We start from the raw sequence: 21,070 nt of genomic DNA, 5'->3' as shown, positions 1-21,070 counted from the left end.
TGGAATTTAGGGGCAACTGCGGGAATTCAAATGTAATTTCTGGTGTACACCATCTGATAAGAAAACACAAGAACTGTATTGGCTGCTATATGCAACACCTGCAATAAAGATAATACCCTACACCTTTCTTTCCATGATTTTTATACCAGAACGATGACAATTTCTAAAATATTGATTTTAGCAAAAAAAAGCAATAAAAAAAGCACATTTTTCAAGTTCATATACTGACTGAAGCTTGACAAAGTTAGGTTTCCTGAACTGCACCTTAAAATGGTAATAAATACACAATTAAAAAAAAAAAATCTGGATAACATTCCTACCTACCAGAAGGAAGAGAGGTGTAAGCAAATAATATTTTGGTAATATCATGCATGTCACAGACATGACATATAGATGTGGGTGTCAATGAGTCACATTTAACAGCAATGGAGTAAAAAAGTGTGCATTATAATCAATTTTCCTATCTTCAGGCTCTGCCATAGCATGTGATTCACATCAACAAAACACAAATGTTGTCTTTTTGACTGTAAGGGTCCTTTCACACGGCCGCTCCGTGTCCGCAAATCATCCTATTTTTTTGCGGATGATTTGCGGACATAATGTAAGTGAATGGCACTGCGGATGTCAGCGGAATACCATCCGCTGACATCCGATTTTCCTCCTTTCAGTTCTGTTCCATTTTTTCGAATGGAACAGAACCCTATTTTTTCATCCGTGTAAAAAACGGAAAGGAAGGAAAATCGGATGTCAGCGGTATCATGCGCTGACATCCGCAGTGCCATATACTTACATTATGTCCGCATATCATCCGCAAATGGATGGGATATGCGGGCACACCGAGCGGATGACACAAATGTCATCCGCTCCGTGAAAAAAAAAAAAAGTCCTGCAGCGGACTAAAGCAGCGGAGCGGCCGTGTGAAAGGACCCTTAGGCTATACAATCTGCTTGAAGTTTTCTTCTAGTCTTTTGGTAATAAAACATAGAAAAACATCCTAGCAACCTGGCTTTCACAATGTTAGCTTTCCACAAAAAGAAACACACATATAAAACAGAATTCAAAATCTAGTTGTGGAGGATCCCAAGTCAATGACTGCACACTAAAATATATTCTAGGTGATTGGCATCTTAGAAGACGAGATTCAGAGAAACATGCATCTTTCTTTTTTTCCTACGAAAAGTGAATGGATTTTCCACTCTAGAATATTTTAGAAAGCAGCTCATTTAACATTTACCATACATTCACTGCAAGTTAATGTTCCCCGTGTTAATGTTTTAAATTACAGGGAATGCTTCACCTGCAGTAATTATTTGGTGAATGTCACACTCCCTGCTTTATCAATATGCCCCTAAATAAAAACTGGATCTCAGCTTCCGACTGCCCCATATACCAAAACAAAGGACTGCTCAATCCCGCAACTACTGCCTGGTCAACCAACTGGCCCAAGTATTGGCATCTTAAAGTAGAATTAAGCCCATCAACATAATGGTTTCCCAAAACACTTACATTCAAGGCATGCCTTAAATGACAATAGTTGCTTGTGCTCTTGACTGAAATGTCAAGCCATCAAAAAGCAGCTGTCATAACTGATCACATGTACAATGGCAATAGCAGATTAAACAGATGCTAAGATGGCCGCTTCCTTGGATGTAAAGGATAGAAGGGCTTAGCTACGATTTATGGGACAACTGCACTTTCATACCATTATACTTTGACTTTACTTTCTAGACCCCCCACCCCCTATTCTTTCAAAGTCATACCTACCCTTATTTCTTGCCAGATCAGCCGGATGGATGTCTCACAGCTGTTCCTTATCCTATGTACACCCATACACTGAAAATCCTATTAAAATCTTTTATGTATGAAAAAGGGACAAGTCCAAAGAGCTTACAGCTGTGCAGCTTCCAGCGTGGGGCATGGACAGGAAGGTATAAGACTTTGGAGGGGGTTAAATAAAAGCATCATGCTCCAAGTAATAGTAAAACAAACCCGTTACAGAGTCCTTAGTGTTATAGTTTTTATGCAACTATACACTTTAAGTTTTACTAGCCTTTAAAAAGATGTGATAAGAGAACTATATTAGGGTCACTGCATGAAACAACACCTGGAGCTTTTCCGCTATGCATTTAAATGTGAATGTTTTAAATGTGAATGTTAAAATATTATAAAATTAGAAGGGGATTTTATCAGTATTGTCAGTCATTTTCTGCAACTTAATATAGAATTTTGTGGACAGAACTCCACTAATACATTACCTACAGCATTCATACAAAGGACAAAATGGAAGTAAGGGCATTACCCACAGCAAGCAGTCAAAATCCATCAGCTGTTTTGATAATGCAGATTAGAAAATGAAAGCAGTCTTGTTATGGGCAATGCCACTGTTTTTAATATAACTAAATAATATGGAAAAATAAGAGTAAACTAAATTGGGAATTATGTGAGGCCATAAACACTTAAAGTATAACTAAAGGCAAAACTTTTTTTTAGTTTTGGATAGAGTAGAGAGGGATTAGAAACACCTGTCAGTTTTCTTTGCTGCCTGTGCCCCTGGTAAGGAGATCCCTCTCTCGGTTTGTCCTATTTACCATTATCATTAAAAGTAAAAGAAAACCCCAATTTTTGGGTTGTCCCCAGAAAAGTGATAGAGGGGAAATCTTCCAATAAGTCGCTAGTTCTGGTAACCTGGGGGTCCCTAAAGAATTCCTTTAATTAGCAGGGCTTTCCTCCCACTTCCTATTTGGCTATGGGGCAGGAAGTGAAGGTAAATCTCCGCAATGTGTCACAGATGGTGGGGGAAAAAAAAAAAAACTGACAGGGGTTATAAGTAACCCTCCCTTGCTCTATCCAAAATGGAAAAAAAAGTTTTGCCCATAGTTCTAATTTGATGGTCAAGTAGCTTCTCATGAATTTCATAGATAATCAAATTAAAAAAGATTATTTTAAAAAAAAATATCCAAATACATTTTACGATACATGTAAAATATCCACACCTGGTGCCTCCATTGCCTTTATTTATTACAGGTATTTATTTAGTGCTAACAATTTACTCAGCTCTTTACCTATTGTAAATTTAAATCAGTCCCTGCACTTAAAGCGGAGTTTCACCCTCAAAATGAACTTTTCACCGTCCGCTTGCTTTAATTTACCTGAAAAACAATTGGATAATTTAAATTTTTTTTTTATTCACTTACCTTGTTTTTAAAGAAAATATACTTACCTTCCTTCCTGTGACTCCCTCTGCGGCCGCCGGCCCCCACTTCCTCCTTGCATTGACTCCTGGTAGATGAGCGTCATCAATCCCAGGAGTCAATGCGCCTGCACCGGCCCTGCTCGTCACTTCCGGTGCAGGCGCGTCATTCCCTGCTGAGCAGCTTCTGGGCATGCCCAGAAGCTGTGTAGGGAGGACGTGCCTGCACCGGAAGGGACGAGCTGGGCCGGTGCAGGACATTCTGGGACTCCGACGTCACCGAAGAGAACACGAAGAGGGATGCTCCGGCTTCAGCTGCCCACACCTGAGATGGAAGCGCTGGACAAGACATTTTCAAGTATTTCTTCTAAAAGGTAAGTGAAACAGGAGACAGTTCAGAGGCTATCGTTGCTTAAATGCACTAGCCCTGACTGTCCCAGGTGTATTTTTATCTAAAATTTTTTTAAGGGTGGAACTCTGCTTTAAGGAGATTAAAATCTAAGGTCTCTTACTGTTTGCTTCTGAAAACCTCAATAAAAATCATTGAAACGAAAATCTAAGGTCTCTACTCAGAAAGATACATAGACATTCTAGAGCCAATTAACCTACCAGAATGTATTTGAAGTGTGGGAGGTGACCAGAATACCCAAAGAAAATCATGCAACACAGGAAGAACATACAAACTCCATGCAGTAGCATCTCAGTTGGTATTCAAACTGCAAGGCAGGAGTACTAACCACTAAGCTACTGTGCTGGCCTTCAAAATGTTCTTGCAGAGCTAGGGATGATGCTAGGATCTTCCCCATTCAACACTTCGGAAGCCTGCTTCTTCCCCCAGCTGATTCAAAGCTGCAGGGACACACTAGTGACATAGCAGTTGGGGGGATAGAACCACACTGGGCAAATGCAGAGATCTTAGATGCTAGCTGTACCTCTATCTCAGTAAGAGTAGAAACTGGAGTCAATGGAGACACTGATGGGGAGTATTTTATACGCAGTTGACAATTATGTATTTGGTTACTATTTTTTTTGTTAAATTCAATGTTTTGTTACAGATGAAAGCTTTTCTAAAATGTAAAATTCTGTTTACTATCACGTAGATCTTACCCGAGAGCAGCTGTGAGCAAACTGAAAAGAGCAAAGCTAAGTTACTGGGAAGTAACACACAAAAATATTTTGGCATTGTGTTATAACAGTATTGTTGTTAGCTGGATTTCTGAATGGTCTTTTAAAGTTTATCAATGTATTAACCCTGTATTGTCTACTCCCCATTTCCCACCACACATTCTCATTCTCCTGTCCTCAGCAGCACCTCTGGCTCTGATAAGGAGCAATAGAGAAAGTAGCCCATCTCATCCACCTCATCTGGTGTGAGTTCTGAAAACAAGTTCACCTTGGGATCCAAGGCTGAAGGTAATTCTCCTTTTTCTAGGTAGCCAACGGTCTCTCGAAGTGCTTGAAGGAGTCGATCTGCTAAAGACCCCTTTGACCAGTCCTCCTCCTTTTCACAAATATGCAAGAGTATGTTGGTGAGGTGGGAAGCTGTGAGATGGGAAAGAGGCAGATTGTGTCGACAGATGGCCTTTAATATTTTTAGGCAGAGGCATCGACATCCTGAATCCTGTTGGTCCCGCCCTATCAATGCAGCAGTTTCTTCTCCACGTTTACTTAATCGCCACATGTTTCCATAGCGTTCTAGTCTATGAGATTTAGCGACTGCTAGGCGCTCTCCAAGCGCAACCAATGGCAAAAAGTCTATGAAGAGCTTGCTGTCATCCTCATACTGAACTTCCAAGATAAGGCTTTCAGATGGCACTACTGGCCGAATTACATATCCCAACATGCTGCCGATGGCTGGCCAGTTAATTGAACCAGCTACAACTTTCTCAAATGTGGCTACCACTGCCTTTGGACATAGATAACCCCCTACAACACAGCGATCCCAGTAACTGGTCCCACGAGGAAAGTACTCAATGTTTTCTCTACGCAAAAGGCAAAATCCTGGTAAGCTGAGGATAGTCTCTTCTCCAGGGACACAGGACCATAAATTATTTTCCACTAAGAGTGGTACTATAAGCTGAATGTGATCTGCTCTCACCACCTGAAATATGAAAAGAGCACAAAGATAAATATTTGAAAGCATGCAAATGGATAGATGTAAACTGATTTGGTTGTGCTTAATTTGTGTACATTTTCAACCGAAATGCTTATAATTAAACTTATTCAAAACACAGGATTGGCCCTCCTATAATGTGTCCCACTTTATCCTATTGGTTATTTGTTTGGGATAGACCGAGAGCTAGGAAAAAATGTCACTCTTCATATTCCTCTTGCTCCCTTACTAAATAATGCTGAATTTTCTCTGGGGCTACTCCCACACCTTTATAATAAAGCGAAAACAAAGGCTTCATACGGGTCAGTGACTATCTGTAAATTATATTCAGAGTCTGGATTATTAAAAATAAATTAATTAAAAAAAACAATCTACAATTACCCTCATCTGAAGTGTTTCAATACCACCAAATCACTTCCTAAGCTGAAACATGCCACCCAACCATTGACCGAGTGAAATAGTCTATTTCACTATATAATCAGTTTGTCGCTGAGCAGTGCGAGGTGTACCAAGATGGACGTCGCCACCTTCTACCCGCAGGTTACTTGCTATATTTACTATATTACAATAATAAAAGACATGTAATACTGTTATTCAGTCTATAAGGTCAGTTTACTGGGAAAATAAATCTAAAATTCAAGACTTGCGTGGGTGTAAGAAGATGTCCGCAGCCGCTTTGTTTTCTGTCACATTAGGAAGGCTGGTGGAACGAATAGCGGCCATGTTGGAACGCATGTGCAATAAGTTTTTCTTTCCGAACGTCACTTCCGGTTGCAGAATCTGATAGCTAGCTGTATTCTGATAGAATGCTAGCATCCATTGTCCGGGTTCCCTTTCCTGCGAGCGCCGTGGCGCAGGGGGGCAGGACCGGACGGGAAATTTAAAAAAAGTACACAAAACATGACATGATACATTGTAATCTGTTAGGATTACATTACTGTATCAAACCATTTCACCTCTGTTTTGTCCCTAGTGCTTTGTCCAGTGCCCTGCCTGCACTTTTACTGTTTTATTCCTTTTATTTTTATTAATTTATTCAATGAATTAATTTTTATTCACTTTTATCGTTTTATTACTAAGAACTACAGGCCTACAATATAAAACAGATTTCCATGCATAACAATGTACCACTTTGACATTCAACATACTGACATAATCAGACCGCCAGGGAGATAAATACTGGTAAATGAAAAGTAATGAACGTGGACGGAAAAATTATTTGTGCAAGTCACTCCCTGGGGGGGGGGGGGGGGACCTCTGGGAGAATCAAGGATGGAAAAGGATCTGGGGGTCCTAGTAGATCACAGGCCCAGCAATAGAATGCAATGCCAAGCTGCAGCAGGCAAGGCCAGCAGACTATTAGCATGAATTAAAAAAATGAATTTTTGTAAAATCTTACCGTAAAATTCCTTTCTCCGAGTCCTCCGACAGTCGCCGCCCACTCATACAGTCTTCACCAATGGGTATTGACTTCCTCTCCACAGCAGTAGCTAGGCATAAGACTTGTTAAGAACAAAGCATTTACATAGACACACCCATGGGGGCTGTCCCACTGGTCCAATACCCCCCTGCAATAGCCATCCCAACTCAGTTTGGTAGCAAGCAGTTAAGTGTATAAGAACCCCAAAAGAGGGGCGGGGACTGTCGGAAGACTCAGAGAAAGGAATTTTACAGTAAGATTTTACAAAAATTCAGTTTTCTCTTACGTCCTCCGACAGTCGCCGCCCACTTATTCAGTCTTCACCAATGGGGATGTCCCAAAGCAGTGTAGACATGAGGGGTGGGAAACGCAACCGTCAGAAAGGCAACGCAGTACCCACATCAGAGAAAGGAACCTTACATGAACAGCAAGGGAACCTCCTGGGCAACAAAAAAGCTCAACAGGAGCAACAACCCAGGAAAGCAAATAACCAAGGGGCTAAACAACCCCAACAGCCAGGGACCCGCAAAAAAAAAAAAAAAAAAAAACAAGGTCCCCTACGGTACTGCCGCAAAGAGAACTTTGCGGCCAAAGGAGGCATCATCTGATGCCAGAACATCAGTTTTGTAGAATTTGGAAAAAGTGTGCACTAACGACCAAGTCGCAGCCTTGCACACCTGGGCCACCAAGGCCTCATGCCGGAAGGCCCAGGACGCACTCACCGATCTGGTAGAGTGCGCCTTGACAGGCATGGGCGGTACCCGTTCCTTCAACGAATAGGCCTGTACAATCGTCTGTCTGATCCATTTTGATATGGTTGCCGCAGAAGCAGCCATACCTTTCCGAGGTCCCTCAGGAAGGACAAAGAGAATCTGATTTTCGAAAGGATTCAGTCGACGACAGGTAAACCCTGATCGCCCTGACAACATCCAAAGAATGCAAGGCAACCTCCTTAGGATGCTTAGGATTCGCAGAGCGAAGGTAAAACAATGTCCTCATTAAGGTGAAAATCCGAAACCACCTTTGGAAGAAAGGACGGGTTAGGTCGCAAGACCACCTTATCCCTATGAACCACCAGGTAAGAGGAGCGGCAGGACAACGCCGCCAATTCCGACACTCTGCGAGCCGAAGTGATCACCACCAGAAAGGCAACCTTTTTAGACAGCAGAGGTAACAAAATTTCCCTGATGTTTTCAAACGGGGAACGTTGTAACACAGACAGAACCAAGTTCAAGTCCCATGGAGGTAAGGGCTCCCTTCTTGGAGGGGCCAAGTGACGTACACCTTGAATGAAGGTGCGAATCAAAGAATCAGACGCCACAGGGCGCTGGAAAAGAACAGCCAGTGCAGATACCTGGCCCTTAATCGTGGCAAACGCAAGGCGCTGGTCCACACCAGACTGAAGGAAAGCCAATACTCTCGCCACCGAGTAAGAACGAGGAGAGAAGTCCCTGGACTCACACCAGGCAAAATAAGCTTTCCATGTACGGTAATAAATCTTACCAGACGAGGCTTTTCTAGCCTTGATTAAAGTAGGAATGACCTCTGAGGAGAGACCCCTGTCTCTCAGGACCTGGCTTTCAACAGCCATGCCGTTAAAGCCAGCGACTGTAAAGCAGGTTGGAAGATCGGTCCCCGAGACAGTAGATCTTCTCGCATTGGCAGACGCCATGGAGGCTCGACGGCCAGGTGAACGATGTCCGCGTACCAGGACCGGCGTGGCCAGTCCGGCGCCACCAGAATCACCAATGTTGGTTCCAGGGCCACCCTGCGAAGGAATCTGGACAACAACTGAATCGGAGGAAAGGCATATATCAGACGATACTGATGCCAAGGCACCACCAGCGCGTCCGCCAGAGGATCATGCGTTCTTGCCACGAACCTTTCCACCTTGTTGTTCAGTCGAGACGCGAACAGATCCACATCCGGGGATCCCCATTTCGCACACAGCATTTGAAATACCTCCGGGTGCAGGGACCATTCCCCCTGGTCCAGGGTCTGGCGGCTCAGATAATCGGCCTGCCAATTCTCTACACACGGAATGTGAACTGACGATATCGCCGGGACATGAGTCTCGGCCCAAGACAGAATACTGGTCACTTCCTGGGCCGCTGAGGCACTCCTGGTGCCCCCTTGGTGGTTGATGTTGTCCGTCTGCACCCGTACAGGACGGCCCTGAAGACGATCCGACCAGTGGAGTAGGCACAGCCTGATCGCTCTCAATTCCAAAATGTTTATCGGAAGGGAGGATTCCTCCTCCGACCAAGTGCCCTGAGCAGACAGGTTGCCTAGGACGCCACCCCAGCCCGACAGGCTGGCATCTGTGGTTATCACCGTACACAGAATTGGCCGGAAGGATTTTCCTTCCGACACAGCCGGGGACTGAAGCCACCAAAAGAGATCCATTCTGGTTTGGCGACTCAGAGACACTCTCAGGTCCAAGGACTGAGGTAGTCTGTCCCACCTGGCCAGGATCTCCGCTTGGAGAGATCGCGTGTGAAACTGTGCAAATGGTTTCGCCTCGAAGGCTGATACCATCAACCCCAGGGACCGCATACAGGTCCTGAGTGACGAGGATTCGTTGTCCCTGAGGGACCTGACCACGGACTGCAGGGTCCGGAGCTTGTCCTCTGGTAAGAACACCTTTGCTTGAGCAGAGTCCAGAACCATTCCCAAATATGGGAGACGAACCGAAGGAGACAAGGTCGACTTCTGAACGTTGATGGTCCAACCGAACTCCTGGAGCGTCTGGACCGTAGGGGACAGATCGCGCAACAGGCTCTGACTGGCACTAGATCTTAACAGGAGATCGTCCAGATATCCCAAGACCACAATGCCCTGTGCCCGCAACAGGCCCAGAACAGGCGCCAACACTTTGGTAAAGACCCTTGGTGCCGAAGCGAGACCAAAAGGTAACGCCACAAACTGATAATGATCCTCCGAGATAGCGAATCAGAGGTACCTCTGATGACCCTCGAAAATGGGGATGTGTAGATACGCATCCTTTAGATCGATAGAGGCCAGGGATTCTCCCGGCCTCAGGGAGGCCACCATCGAGCGGAGCGATTCCATGCGGAACTTTCGAACGCGCACAAAGCAGTTCAGAGCTTTTAAGTCCAGAATCGGACGCACTTTGCCCTCCTTTCTGGGCACTGTGAACAGATTAAAGTAAAACCCCCGAAACCTGTCCAGATGAGGCACCGGGACGATTACCCCCTGTGCGAGGAGATCCTGTACTGCTTGATGCAGGTCTTGTAACCGCCCTGGGGTCAAATGAAGATTTGAGGGAAAGAATCTGTCTGCCGGCCTTGAAAGAAATTCGATCTTGATCTTCGATCAAATGATTTCCTGAACCCACCTGTCTGGAATTCGGAGCAGCCAAAGTTGGAGAAAACCGCACAAACGTCCCCCCACCCCTGAAATGGGTGAGGGCGCCCCTTCAGGCAGAGGCGGACTGAGCCGCCGCACCCGCTTGGCCGGATTTTGGTTTGCCGACCCAGGGCTTTCTCTGGCCACCCTGGCCCTTGAAGGGTTTCCCCTTGTTCTGTGCCTTGAAGGCACGAAAGGACCCCTGATTTAATTTAAAGGCGGGACCCCGCTTGCCCCGGAAAAACTTGCCCTTAGGATTCTGGGGCAGCAGAGTGCTCTTGCCCCTGTAACGTGAGAATTACCTACCCCGTGAGAAAAACCTACCCTTGTCATTTACGGCCAGGAACAGCTGAGCAGCGCAGCAGTGCGCATGCTCACAGACCCGGATACCTATAGGAACAGATGAGGAGCTGTGTAGTGCGCATGCGCAATAGCATGAATTGATGAGGGTGCCCGTGAAAAAAACCTACCCACGCGGCGGGTACATTAAAACAGCTGGGCTACAATACGAGTAATCTCCGCTCCTGACCCTGTGACTTCCCTCATCTTGGCTAGTAAATATAAAAGCGGCTGGCGGGTCCGTGAATTATGTTTTCATACACCCGCCGCCGCTTTTATATTTACTTGCCGAGATGAGGGAAGTCACAGGGACAGGAGCGGAGATTACTCATATTGTAGCCCAGCTGTTTTAATGTAACCGCCGCGTTACACACACTGAGGGTGAACCGGAAGTGACGAGGGTAGGTTTTTCTCACGGGTAGGTAATTCTCACGGAACACCCCCAGTGACTCCTTAAACCAATTCATCCAGGGAGTCTCCAAAAAGACGAGACCCCGCATAGGGAATATCAGCCACCTTCTTTCTGGATTTCTGGTCCGCCGACCAGCTTTTCAAACAGATCAGGCGACGGTTAATCACTGCGACACTGGACAGGCGCGCAGCCAATGGGGCCTCACTTAAGGCCGCATCGCACAAATACATGACCCCTTGATAAATCTGGTCCACCATCTCCACGGTAGTGGGGGGGGGCAGAATCAGCCACGAGGGTGCGTCTGAGCACCTTGGATCAATCAGACTGAGAAGAACGAGGGGCACGCTACCTACAGCAACCATGTCACATTCAGAATCAGAAGAAAAATAAATCCTAGGCCTTTTTCTAGCAGCACATTCAGTCATTAGCACATCCATTTTGGACACCAAAGTCGCCACCACAGCAGACAAATTTGTCAGGCTAGAGGATTCAGAGGAACCTGAATCCCCCACCAAGGCTGGACGAAATTTGCTGTCCCGAGATTCCATTGCAAAAAAGTTTTTTTTTTTTTTTGTAAGGTACTGGCCCTTTAACGCACGCCGCGGACCCCGCAGCACACCGCTACAATGACTGTGGAACACAGACCCCCCGCAGAGACAAACTGAAAGCCAGGAAGATTGTACAAGGGAAGACAAAAGGACAGCAGAACAGAGTCCCACAAGTGTGTTACCACCGCAGTCGGTCGCTCCTGAGTGAAAGAAGGAAGTGATGTCCCCGCCAGAGACTGAACTGAGGCTGCAGGCTAAGGAAAAATTTTTGCCTATGGAAAGTAATTGGGAGGCTTCGGTAAAATGGCCGCCGACATGTGCTCGGAACGATCATTTGCCACACACAAGGTGGCGCCGCAAGGCGCCAAAATACACTACATACCATGCTGTATAAGCGCCCATAGTGAAGCCAGACATGCTGCCCACACCTAAAATGGCGGACTGGCGGTTTTCAACCCCGCAGCGGTTGCCGCACGTGTCTGTACCTCCAAGCACCCTAAAAGTGACACAGGAGAGGGACCCCCAAAAATCCACACAGCGCTGGCTGGGAGAGAAAAAAACCCCGCAGGGACCAGGATCAGGGAGCCCAAAACGCACAGACATAAGGGGACACCACAGACAACACAGGACTGCCAGCCCCAGACAGAGGCCCCACACAGAGTGTACTTACCTGTACTTGATGGCGTGGGGTGCCTCATATCAAACTGGAAACCGCCCGCCCTCAGATGGCAGGGGAGTGCCGTCAGCCAAAAAGCGCAGGACACCAGTAGTGCACGGACGAACTGTGAATGTGTCCGGTGAGGTAGCCACCTCACAGGCTGCATCCCTGAGGACAGGGATGGGTCGTTTGCGAGGCCAGGGAGAGCACATAGCCTGCTAAATGCTCGATGGCGGGCTGGGATTCCATCTAACCCTCTGTCCCGGAGAACCAGGACGACCAGTCCGATTCCCAGATCTGCAAACGCCATCTTCATCCGAAGATCCGACTAACGCTGACAAAATAAAACAGCTAGTAATGCAAAGAAAAAATGACATTTGCAGAAAATAAAATCATAAAATAGAAGAAGGCTGAGACTGTAGCCCCAGCACAGGGAAGCCTATCTTCTCCTTAACTAGGCAGAAGACAAACTGAGTTGGGATGGCTATTGCAAGGGGGTATTGGACCAGTGGGACAGCCCCCATGGGTGTGTCTATGTAAATGCTTTGTTCTTAACAAGTCTTATGCCTAGATACTCCTGTGGAGAGGAAGTCAATACCCATCGGTGAAGACTGTATGAGTGGGCGGCGACTGTCGGGAGGACGCAAGAGAAAAATGGATTTACTCCAGAGATTAAACTATAATTCTATAACTTTACAAAACTCTGGTTTGGCCACATCTTGAGTATGCTCTCCAGTTCTGGTTATCAGTCCTCAGGAAGGATGTGCTGGAACTGGAGAGAGTACAGAGAAGGGCAGCAAAACTAATAAGGGTATTATAGGACCTCAGTTCTGTTGCTAAAACATTAAACTTATTCTGCCTGTAGAAGACGCGCTAAAGGAGGAGATATAATTGCAATATAGAAATATCTAAATGGCGATTCTAGCATAGGGAGAAAACAATTCAGTCTAAGGTCGCTCAAGAAGACACAAGGCCACTTAATGAAGTTGTAGAAAAAGTGGTTTAACCCTAATCTGTGTAATTCTTAGAGTGGTAAGATGTGGAACTTTACCTTCCTCAATTGTTAGTGTCAGGGGAGAGTGTTGATAATTAACAAAATGGGATTTTTGACTTACTGTAAAATCCATTTTTCTAAAGTTCATTGATGGACACAGCTCCTTATATTATTGGCAGTTGGGTTATATTTCCCCCTACAGGAGTAAGACACTAAGCCGGAAAAAACGCCTATAGGGCAGTCCCAGGGGGTATATTCCCACTCCCAGCTATAGGCATTCAGTTTTGAAAACTGAAGAAAACCAACTCCACAGAGGGGTGAGTGCTGTGTCCGTCAATGAATGTCAAAGAAATGGATTTTACAGTAAGTCAAAAATTCAATTTTCTCTTTTGTTCATTGAAAGACACAGCTACTTATCTTCTCGACAGTTGGGACGTCCCAAAGCAGTATCAAACATGAGGGGTGGGAACAGCAAGAAAAATTCCCAAGGCTAAACCGTAGCCAACCAGGTAACATGGAGCTCAACCATAAACAACTGGAGCTCACCTGAAAAAAAACAATACACCCTACACATCCGAAGTGCGGGAGAACAAAACCAACTCTAGAAACTGTGGATTCTTCTCCCATTTCCCCACAATCTCTTGCAGCAGGGGTCTCATGTGGAACTGTGCAAACAGGACAGTCTCGAAGGTAGACACCATTAGGCCCAGCATCTGCATGAAAGCCCAGAGGAATGACCATCTGCTGGACAACAGAAGCTGATGGAGTTTTCCAGAGGAAGAAACACTCTGGCTTAGGCCGAGGCCAGAGTCAGACCCAGATAGTCCAGTTTTGTGGACAGAACCGGAGCAGACATCTAAAGGTTCAGAATCCATCCAAACTCCCTCAGAGTGCGCAGAGTAATATCCAAGTTGTCCATCAGTGCAGTCGGAGACTCCACTCGCAGAAGATCGTCCCGGTACTCAAGTACTGCGAGATCTCCTGCTAATGCAACAATGCTAGCACCGGGGCTAACACTTTTGTGAAGACTCAAGGAGTGGAGGCAAGACCAAAAGGTAAAAGGCACAAACTGTTAATGCTCCTCACCCACGGCAAAGCAGAGGAAGCGCTGGTGACCAGCACATATTGGAATGTGAAGGTAGGCGTCCTTGATGTCGATAGAAGCGAGAAAATCCCCCTGATGTAGGGACGCCGCTACTGTGCAAATGGGACACCATTCAGAACTTCTGTACCCACACAAAGCAGTTCAGCGGCTTGAGGTTCAGATTGGATGTACCTTGCCTTTCTTCCTGGGAACTGTAAAGAGGTTGGATTAAAACCCCTGAAAACATTCCGAAGTCAGAATCGAGACAATCACCCATTGATGTAACAAGTCTTGCACTGCCCAAAAGAGACCCCCATAAGCGATCTGGGTACAAGTGCAGGTTGGAAGGGAAGAACCTTTCCGGATAATAAGACTGAAACTCGACCTTGTAGCCGGGCCGAATTACTTTGTGGACCCACTTGTCCTGTACCAGGGAGGTCCACGGATCCGGAAACCAGTGAAGATGTCCCCCGACCCCAGATACGGGGGAGGGCGCCCCTTCATGCATAGGAATCCATGTCCGCCGGTCTGGAAGAGCCCGTTCGTGGCTTGCCAGACCGGGTCCTCTTGTGGAGGCCCTGAAGGGCTTAGATCCCTTGTCTTGAGACCCTGAGGGACGAAAAGGCCTCTTATGAGCCGAGAAGAATGGCACACGTCTACGACGGTGCTCCTTACCCTTGGTAGCCTGCAGAAGAAAAGTACTCTTCCCCCACTGTGAGATCCTTAATAGTGTCATCCAAGGAAGCTCCAAATAGGCGATCCCCTACAAAGAGGAGATCAGATAAGACCTTCTTAGAAGTCTGGTCCGCAGATCAGCATTTCAGCTAGACAACCCTGAAGGACCACTGCTGATACAGACAGCCTAGAAATCAAAAGGAGCTGCATCCAAAGAGGCATCACAGATAAACTGTAGCCCCTGGACCAAAGGCAGGGGGAAGCTGTTTCCCCTCCAGGTCCCGGCGTAAAAGTTTAGCAATGGTAACTACCGGGCTAAGTGCCGAACCAGCCACAGTGAACATATGGTGAGCCAGAGCCTCCGCTCTCCTATCAACCAGATCTTTAAAGGCCGGGGACTCCTCAACCGAATTAAGGTAGCCTATTTAACCTGGAAATCGACGAGTCCTTCCACTTTTAAGCAGGGAATCCTTAAAAAAATACTGCATAGCAAAATGCTTAAACGTTTGGACAACCCCACTGTTTTGTGACAATGCAGTCAAAGGAAGCGGTAAAGGGTCACAGCCCCGCAACTGGGGAGGGCCTGGGACCGGCGCTTCTGATGCAGCATCTCCGCCATGTTTAAAATATCACACACTGACACAATCAGTGCATCCACCAGCGCATTTTCATGCGCGGCTAGAGGAGAAGAGGAAACACCCTCACTTTCTGAGCAGTCAGGATGAGTGGACACAGACCCAGTAGGGTGACTCGCGTCTGCGGTGGCCGAAACAAATTCAGTATCTGATGAACAGATGAGGCAGGGGAGGGCGGGGGGCGCTATAGGCTAAGATCACCCAGAAAACACAACAATCATGGGAGGGCCGCCGACTGCGATCCCGCAAGAGGGACGCCGACCAAAGGCCCACGAATAAGCCATCTACTGGACCCTGTAAAAAAACAAGGGCGTTGTCCTCCGGGCCCCTCCATAGAGGTCCGCACAATAGGAAATAGCCCCCTTAAAAGGGGGCCATACGACCGATCACGACCTCTGGAGCAATTATGAGAACTTTAAAAATTCTGTGGAGACTGCTAAATGTATAAATTACATGAGCAAGCCAGTGATCTTGTCCATGAACCAGATTGCTTGGCTGTTAGCCTCTTCTCAGTTTCAACCACTCACTGCTTTTCTAATAGTTACTTCACAGTGGCTGAAGCAGGTTCTGTGCCAAAGCAAAAACACCGACTGGCTGTTTCTGCCCAAGCCACTATAGTCAGTTTTTTACTTTAGAGTCATTTAGTTTGTGGATCTGATCGGTAGATGTTTCTTTAAATTTAATCCCCACCTTAACTGAGAGGGTCGTTGATTTAAACACAATATCCAATGTAAGCAAATGCAGTCATCTTGCATGCAGGGAGCATTACTTTTCTACAGTAATAGCAATATTAAGGCCAATACTAGTGGGCTGAGGACAGTGTACTGCTATCATAGCATATATTTAGTAAAAATTTTAAGCAAAACCTACAAGCACTACATATATTTTACAGTAAAAAAAAACAAAAAAAAAAAAAAACAGTACTTGCAAAATTGTGCCTGCCAATTGAATAGGCCTAGTGAAAAAATATACTGCATATCTGAACAATGATGATGTGTACAAATAGTAGAACATAGAATAGTAAAAATATACAAATAGAAAGTATGAATGGGATGAAGAAGGAAGCATGTGGTTTTAGTGACAGTGTGAACAAAGTGTGCATTATTGCAAAAGTGCATATGAGCCAAGTGGCAATGGCGTTAGAATTGCACATTAGTGCTGGCAGCATGTGCAAAAGTAGTGTAAAAGTGTGTTTTGGCGGGTGCAGAAGTGTGCATTGGTGCCGTGTGTTCAAAAGTGTGCGTTAGTGTAGTGCCAGTGGGTGCAAACGCCCTCTGTGCCGAAGTGCATGTCAACTAAAAAAGTGTGTTTTGGCTGATACAGGAGTGCGCATTAGAGCAGAAGAGGGTGTAAGTGCAGTGTCAGTGGGTGCAAAGTGTTTATTGGTTCAATGGTGGTTACCAGGGTGGTGCATGTCACTGCAGTATACTTCCGGCAATGTACCTGCTCCGTACCTGCACTGGCAATGGCTGCTCTACATTCTCCAGCTCACAGTTTGCATTTTTGTATTGTATGCCTTTCCTGCAATAAGGTAAAAAAATAATCCAGCCATTGTATCACCCCCTCCCTCCACCACCCTAAATAGTTATCTCTCTCAATCCAGCGCTGTGCCCACCTGCACTGGCTCTCTCCTCACAGGACATGGAGGAAGTGCTGTCAATCAAATCGTGTGAGGAGGGAGCAGGGCGGGGCCAGGCCAAGCAGTGTGTGTCTATAAAGACACACAGCCCATCACTGGAGTGATCCAGCAGGTTCGCCCCCAAGGAAGGGGCTTCCTATGGTGACACACAATAAAGGAGGAGCAGAGAGCGCTAGTGGGAGGGACCCCAGAAGAGGAGGTTTGAGGGCTGTTGTGCAATACCATTGCACACAGTAGATATATGCAACATGTTTATTATAAAAACAAAATTACCGTATTTATCGGTGTATAACACGCACCTCAATTTTAGGAGGGAAATTTTAGAAAAAAAGCTTAACCACTTAACGATCGCACGTCGCAGTCTTACTGCGGCACGCTGGCCCTCCTGCGCGAACCGACGTAGCTCTACATCGGTCACGCGCCTTCAGCTAGGTGGAAAGCGCATGCCATTGGTGGCACGCTCCCGCCCCCATTTGCCAGTGGGGACTCCGATGCACAGGGAGGGTGGCTCCGATTGCCGCCGGCCACACACGATCACTTCCCGCGAGAGAGGACGGTCAGCTATTGTAAACACAGCTGACCGTTCTCCCTGGAATGATCACAGAGCACCTGTGATCCTTCTATATATGATCACAGGTCTCTGTGATCATTTCAAAAGCCCAACCCCCATACAGTCAGAAACACTCCCCTAGGCTTACATTTAATCCCTTGATCACCCACTGTGTTAACCCCTTCCCTGCCAGTGTCATTACACTAACAGTGCATATTTTTAGCACTAATTACTGTAGAAATGTCACTGGTCCCCCCAAAAGTATCAGTTAGGGGTCCGATCTGTCCACCGCAATGTCGCAGCCCCGCTAAAAAAAAAAAAAAAAAAAAAAAAAAAAAAAAAATCGCAGATCGCCGCCATTACTAGTAAAAAAAATAAATAAAAATGACATCAATCTTTCCCGTAGTTAGTAGACGCAAAAAATTTTGTGCAAACCAATCAAAATACGCTTATTGCGATTTTTTTCACCAAAAATATGTAGCAGAAAACAAATTGGCCTAAAATGTAAAATTTTGATTTTTAATTTTTTTTGGGGGAATGTTATATAGCAGAATGTGAAAAATAGTTTTTTTTCAGAATTGTCGCTCTTTTTTTTGTTTATAGCGCAAAAAGGACAATTTTATTTAGGTACAGCGTCGCATGACCGTCCATTTAAGTAACGCAGTGCCGAATTGGAAAAAAAAATGGCCTGGTCATTAAGGGGGCAAATCCTTCCGGTCGAGAAGTGGTTAAATTGGAAATAAAACGACTTTGAATTCCGAACATTTTTTTAATCAAATGTAGCCTCGCCAGTGCCCATGAATGCAGACTTGCCAGCGCAGTTTCCTGTATTGCCTCGCCAGCGCCATTGCACAAAGCAGGGGGCGGGCCAGACCGAGGAGAAGGGAGGACGAGCGGCCGCTGTCATCTGAAGTCCCGGCCCCTATGATAGACGTCACAGGTCCCGGCATTGGGCCACTGTGCGGTCTATCATAGGAGGCGGGACTTCCTATGACAGCGACCGCTCGTTCTTCCTTCTGCTCGGCCCGTACCCCTCTCAGCGCTGCCTGGCCTTTTTGTGTATATATATATATATATATATATATATATATATATATGAGCGTAGAACACGCACTGCTGTTTTGCCCTCCATTTTAAGGAGGGAAAAGTGCGTGTTACACGCCAATAAATACGGTATTTTCAATTGCTTTAAATGTCACGTTTCCGTGATGTAAAAAAATTAGACATAGATAAATCATCTCAGAACTTTTTCCACATTTAATGGGACCTATAAACTGTGCAACTCAAAAACAAACTGAAATCTTTTAGGAGGGGGGGGGGGGGGGGGACTCTTACAACTGGGGATGTAGCTGTGTTGGGATTTAAGCAATTACATTCAAACTCATTAAAGTCAGTACACAGCTGCCATCATTTAAAGTGCCTCTGATTACCAAAAACATATGGCACAACAGTGACATTACCAAGAACTGGACATCCCTCCTAAATTGATAAAAAAACAAGAAGAAAACTGGTCAAGAAGGCTGCCAAGAGGCCGACAGCAACATTAAAGGAGCAGCAGGAATATCAGGCAAGTACTGGCTGTGTGGTACCTGTGACAACAATCTCCTGTATTCTTTATATGTCTGGGCTATGGAGTAGAGTGACATGATGGAAGCATTTTTCTTAAGAAAAACATGCAAGCCCGGCTATATTTTGAAAAAACACATCTGAAGTCTCCAAAAAGCATGTGGGAAAATGTGTTATGGTCTAAAGAAACCAAGGTTGAACTTTTTAGCCAGAATTCCAAAAGATATGTTTGGTTCAAAAACAACACTGCACATCACCAAACGAACACCATACCCACAGTGAAGCATGGTGGTGGCAGCATCACGCTTTGGGGCTGTTTTTCTTAAGCTGGAACAGTGGCCTTAAGTCAAAGTAGAGGGAATTATGAACAAATGCCATAATAAAACAAACCTTAATGCTGCTCCAAAAAAAAATTATCATATAAAAACAAAAAATAATGAACAAAAACTGCTAAAACCTCAGTTCTGACAAGTGTGTGCTATACTATAGACAGCATGAGAATTATTAATACCTGTTATATAATCAGATGCTTCTTTAAAAACAAAGTCCACAACTATGCAAATTTTATATCATAGAGATATATATAGATATATATATATATATATATATATATATATATATATATCTATATCTATATATATTGCGATGATCCTTCCTGCCACCGACATCCAAGTTGTAAAGGGTGCTCACGCTTTCTTCTCCTTTTGAACAGTTAAATTAACACATCCATGTGCCACCACGATAATTGCCCCCCCCCTTATAGTTGGGTTCTCACATCAAATGAGGTTGGATGGAGAGCGTTTGTGAACAGCAGTTTTCAGTTTTTTCCACAGATTCTCAATTGGATTCAGGTCTGGACTTTAACTTGGCCATTCTAACACCTGGATATGTTTATTTGTGAACCATTCCATTGTAGATTTTGCTTTATGTTTTGGATCATTGTCTTGTTGGAAGACAAATCTCCGTCCCAGTCTCAGGTCTTTTGCAGACTCCATCAGGTTTTCTTCCAGAATGGTCCTGTATTTGGCTCCATCCATCTTCCCATCAATTTTAACCATCTTCCCTGTCCCTGCTGAAGAAAAGCAGGCCCAAACCATGATGCTGCCACCACCATGTTTGACAGTGGGGATGATGTGTTCAGGGTGATGAGCTGTGTTGCTTTTACGCCAAACATAACGTTTTGCATTGTTGCCAGAAAGTTTGATTTTGGTTTCATCTAACACCTTCTTCCACGTTTGGTGTGTCTCCCAGGTGGCTTGTGGCAAACTTTAAACGACACTTTTTATGGATATCTTTAATAAATGGCCTTCTTCTTGCCACTCTTCCATAAAGGCCAGATTTGTGCAGTATACGACTGATTGTTGTCCTATGGACAGAGTCTCCCACCTCAGCTGTAGATCTCTGCAGTTCATCCAGAGTGATCATGGGCCTCTTGGCTGCATCTCTGATCAGTCTTCTCCTTGTATGAGCTGAAAGTTTAGAGGGACGGCCAGGTCTTCGTAGATTTGTAGTGGTCTGATACTCCTTCCATTTCAATATTATCACTTGCACATTGCTCCTTGGGATGTTTAAAGTTTTAGAAATCTTCTTGTATCCAAATCCGGCTTTAACCGCTTGCGGACCGCCGCAAGTAAATTTACTGCGGCGGTCAGCCCCGGCCAGGCAGAGTGACGTTAATTAACGTCACTAGCCTGGGAGGGTCTGGGGAGCGAGCGTGCGCCCGCGGAGGCGCGCTCCCACTCCCGCGCGGTCACGGACCCCCCCCCCGCGCGCGTGACCGGCGGACCCGATGTCCGCCGGTCACTCGGCAATCGTCGGGGGAGAGGGAGAAAGTCAGGCGGCTTGTGTAAACAAGCTGCCTGTCATTCTCCTCGGTGT

General features: G+C 45.7%; 1 protein-coding gene across 1 annotated transcript in view; it reads right to left on the bottom strand.

The window, feature by feature from the left end:
- Positions 1-4,354: 4,354 nt before the first annotated feature.
- The window catches only part of MIEF1 (mitochondrial elongation factor 1), a gene marked incomplete at its 5' end in the record, with an annotated part of 36,781 nt that continues 20,065 nt past the window's right edge, over positions 4,355-21,070 (bottom strand). Inside the window, one exon of the mRNA XM_082265039.1 lies at positions 4,355-5,291. Within this exon, the coding sequence (XP_082121165.1) occupies positions 4,479-5,291 (813 nt within the window). The 3' untranslated portion in view covers positions 4,355-4,478. The remainder of the gene's footprint in view (positions 5,292-21,070) is intronic.

Source organism: Pelophylax lessonae (genome assembly GCF_965119305.1).
Source record: "Pelophylax lessonae genome assembly, chromosome: 8".
Taxonomy (NCBI): Eukaryota; Metazoa; Chordata; class Amphibia; order Anura; family Ranidae; genus Pelophylax; species Pelophylax lessonae.
This window is presented reverse-complemented; position numbering and strand designations above follow the sequence as displayed.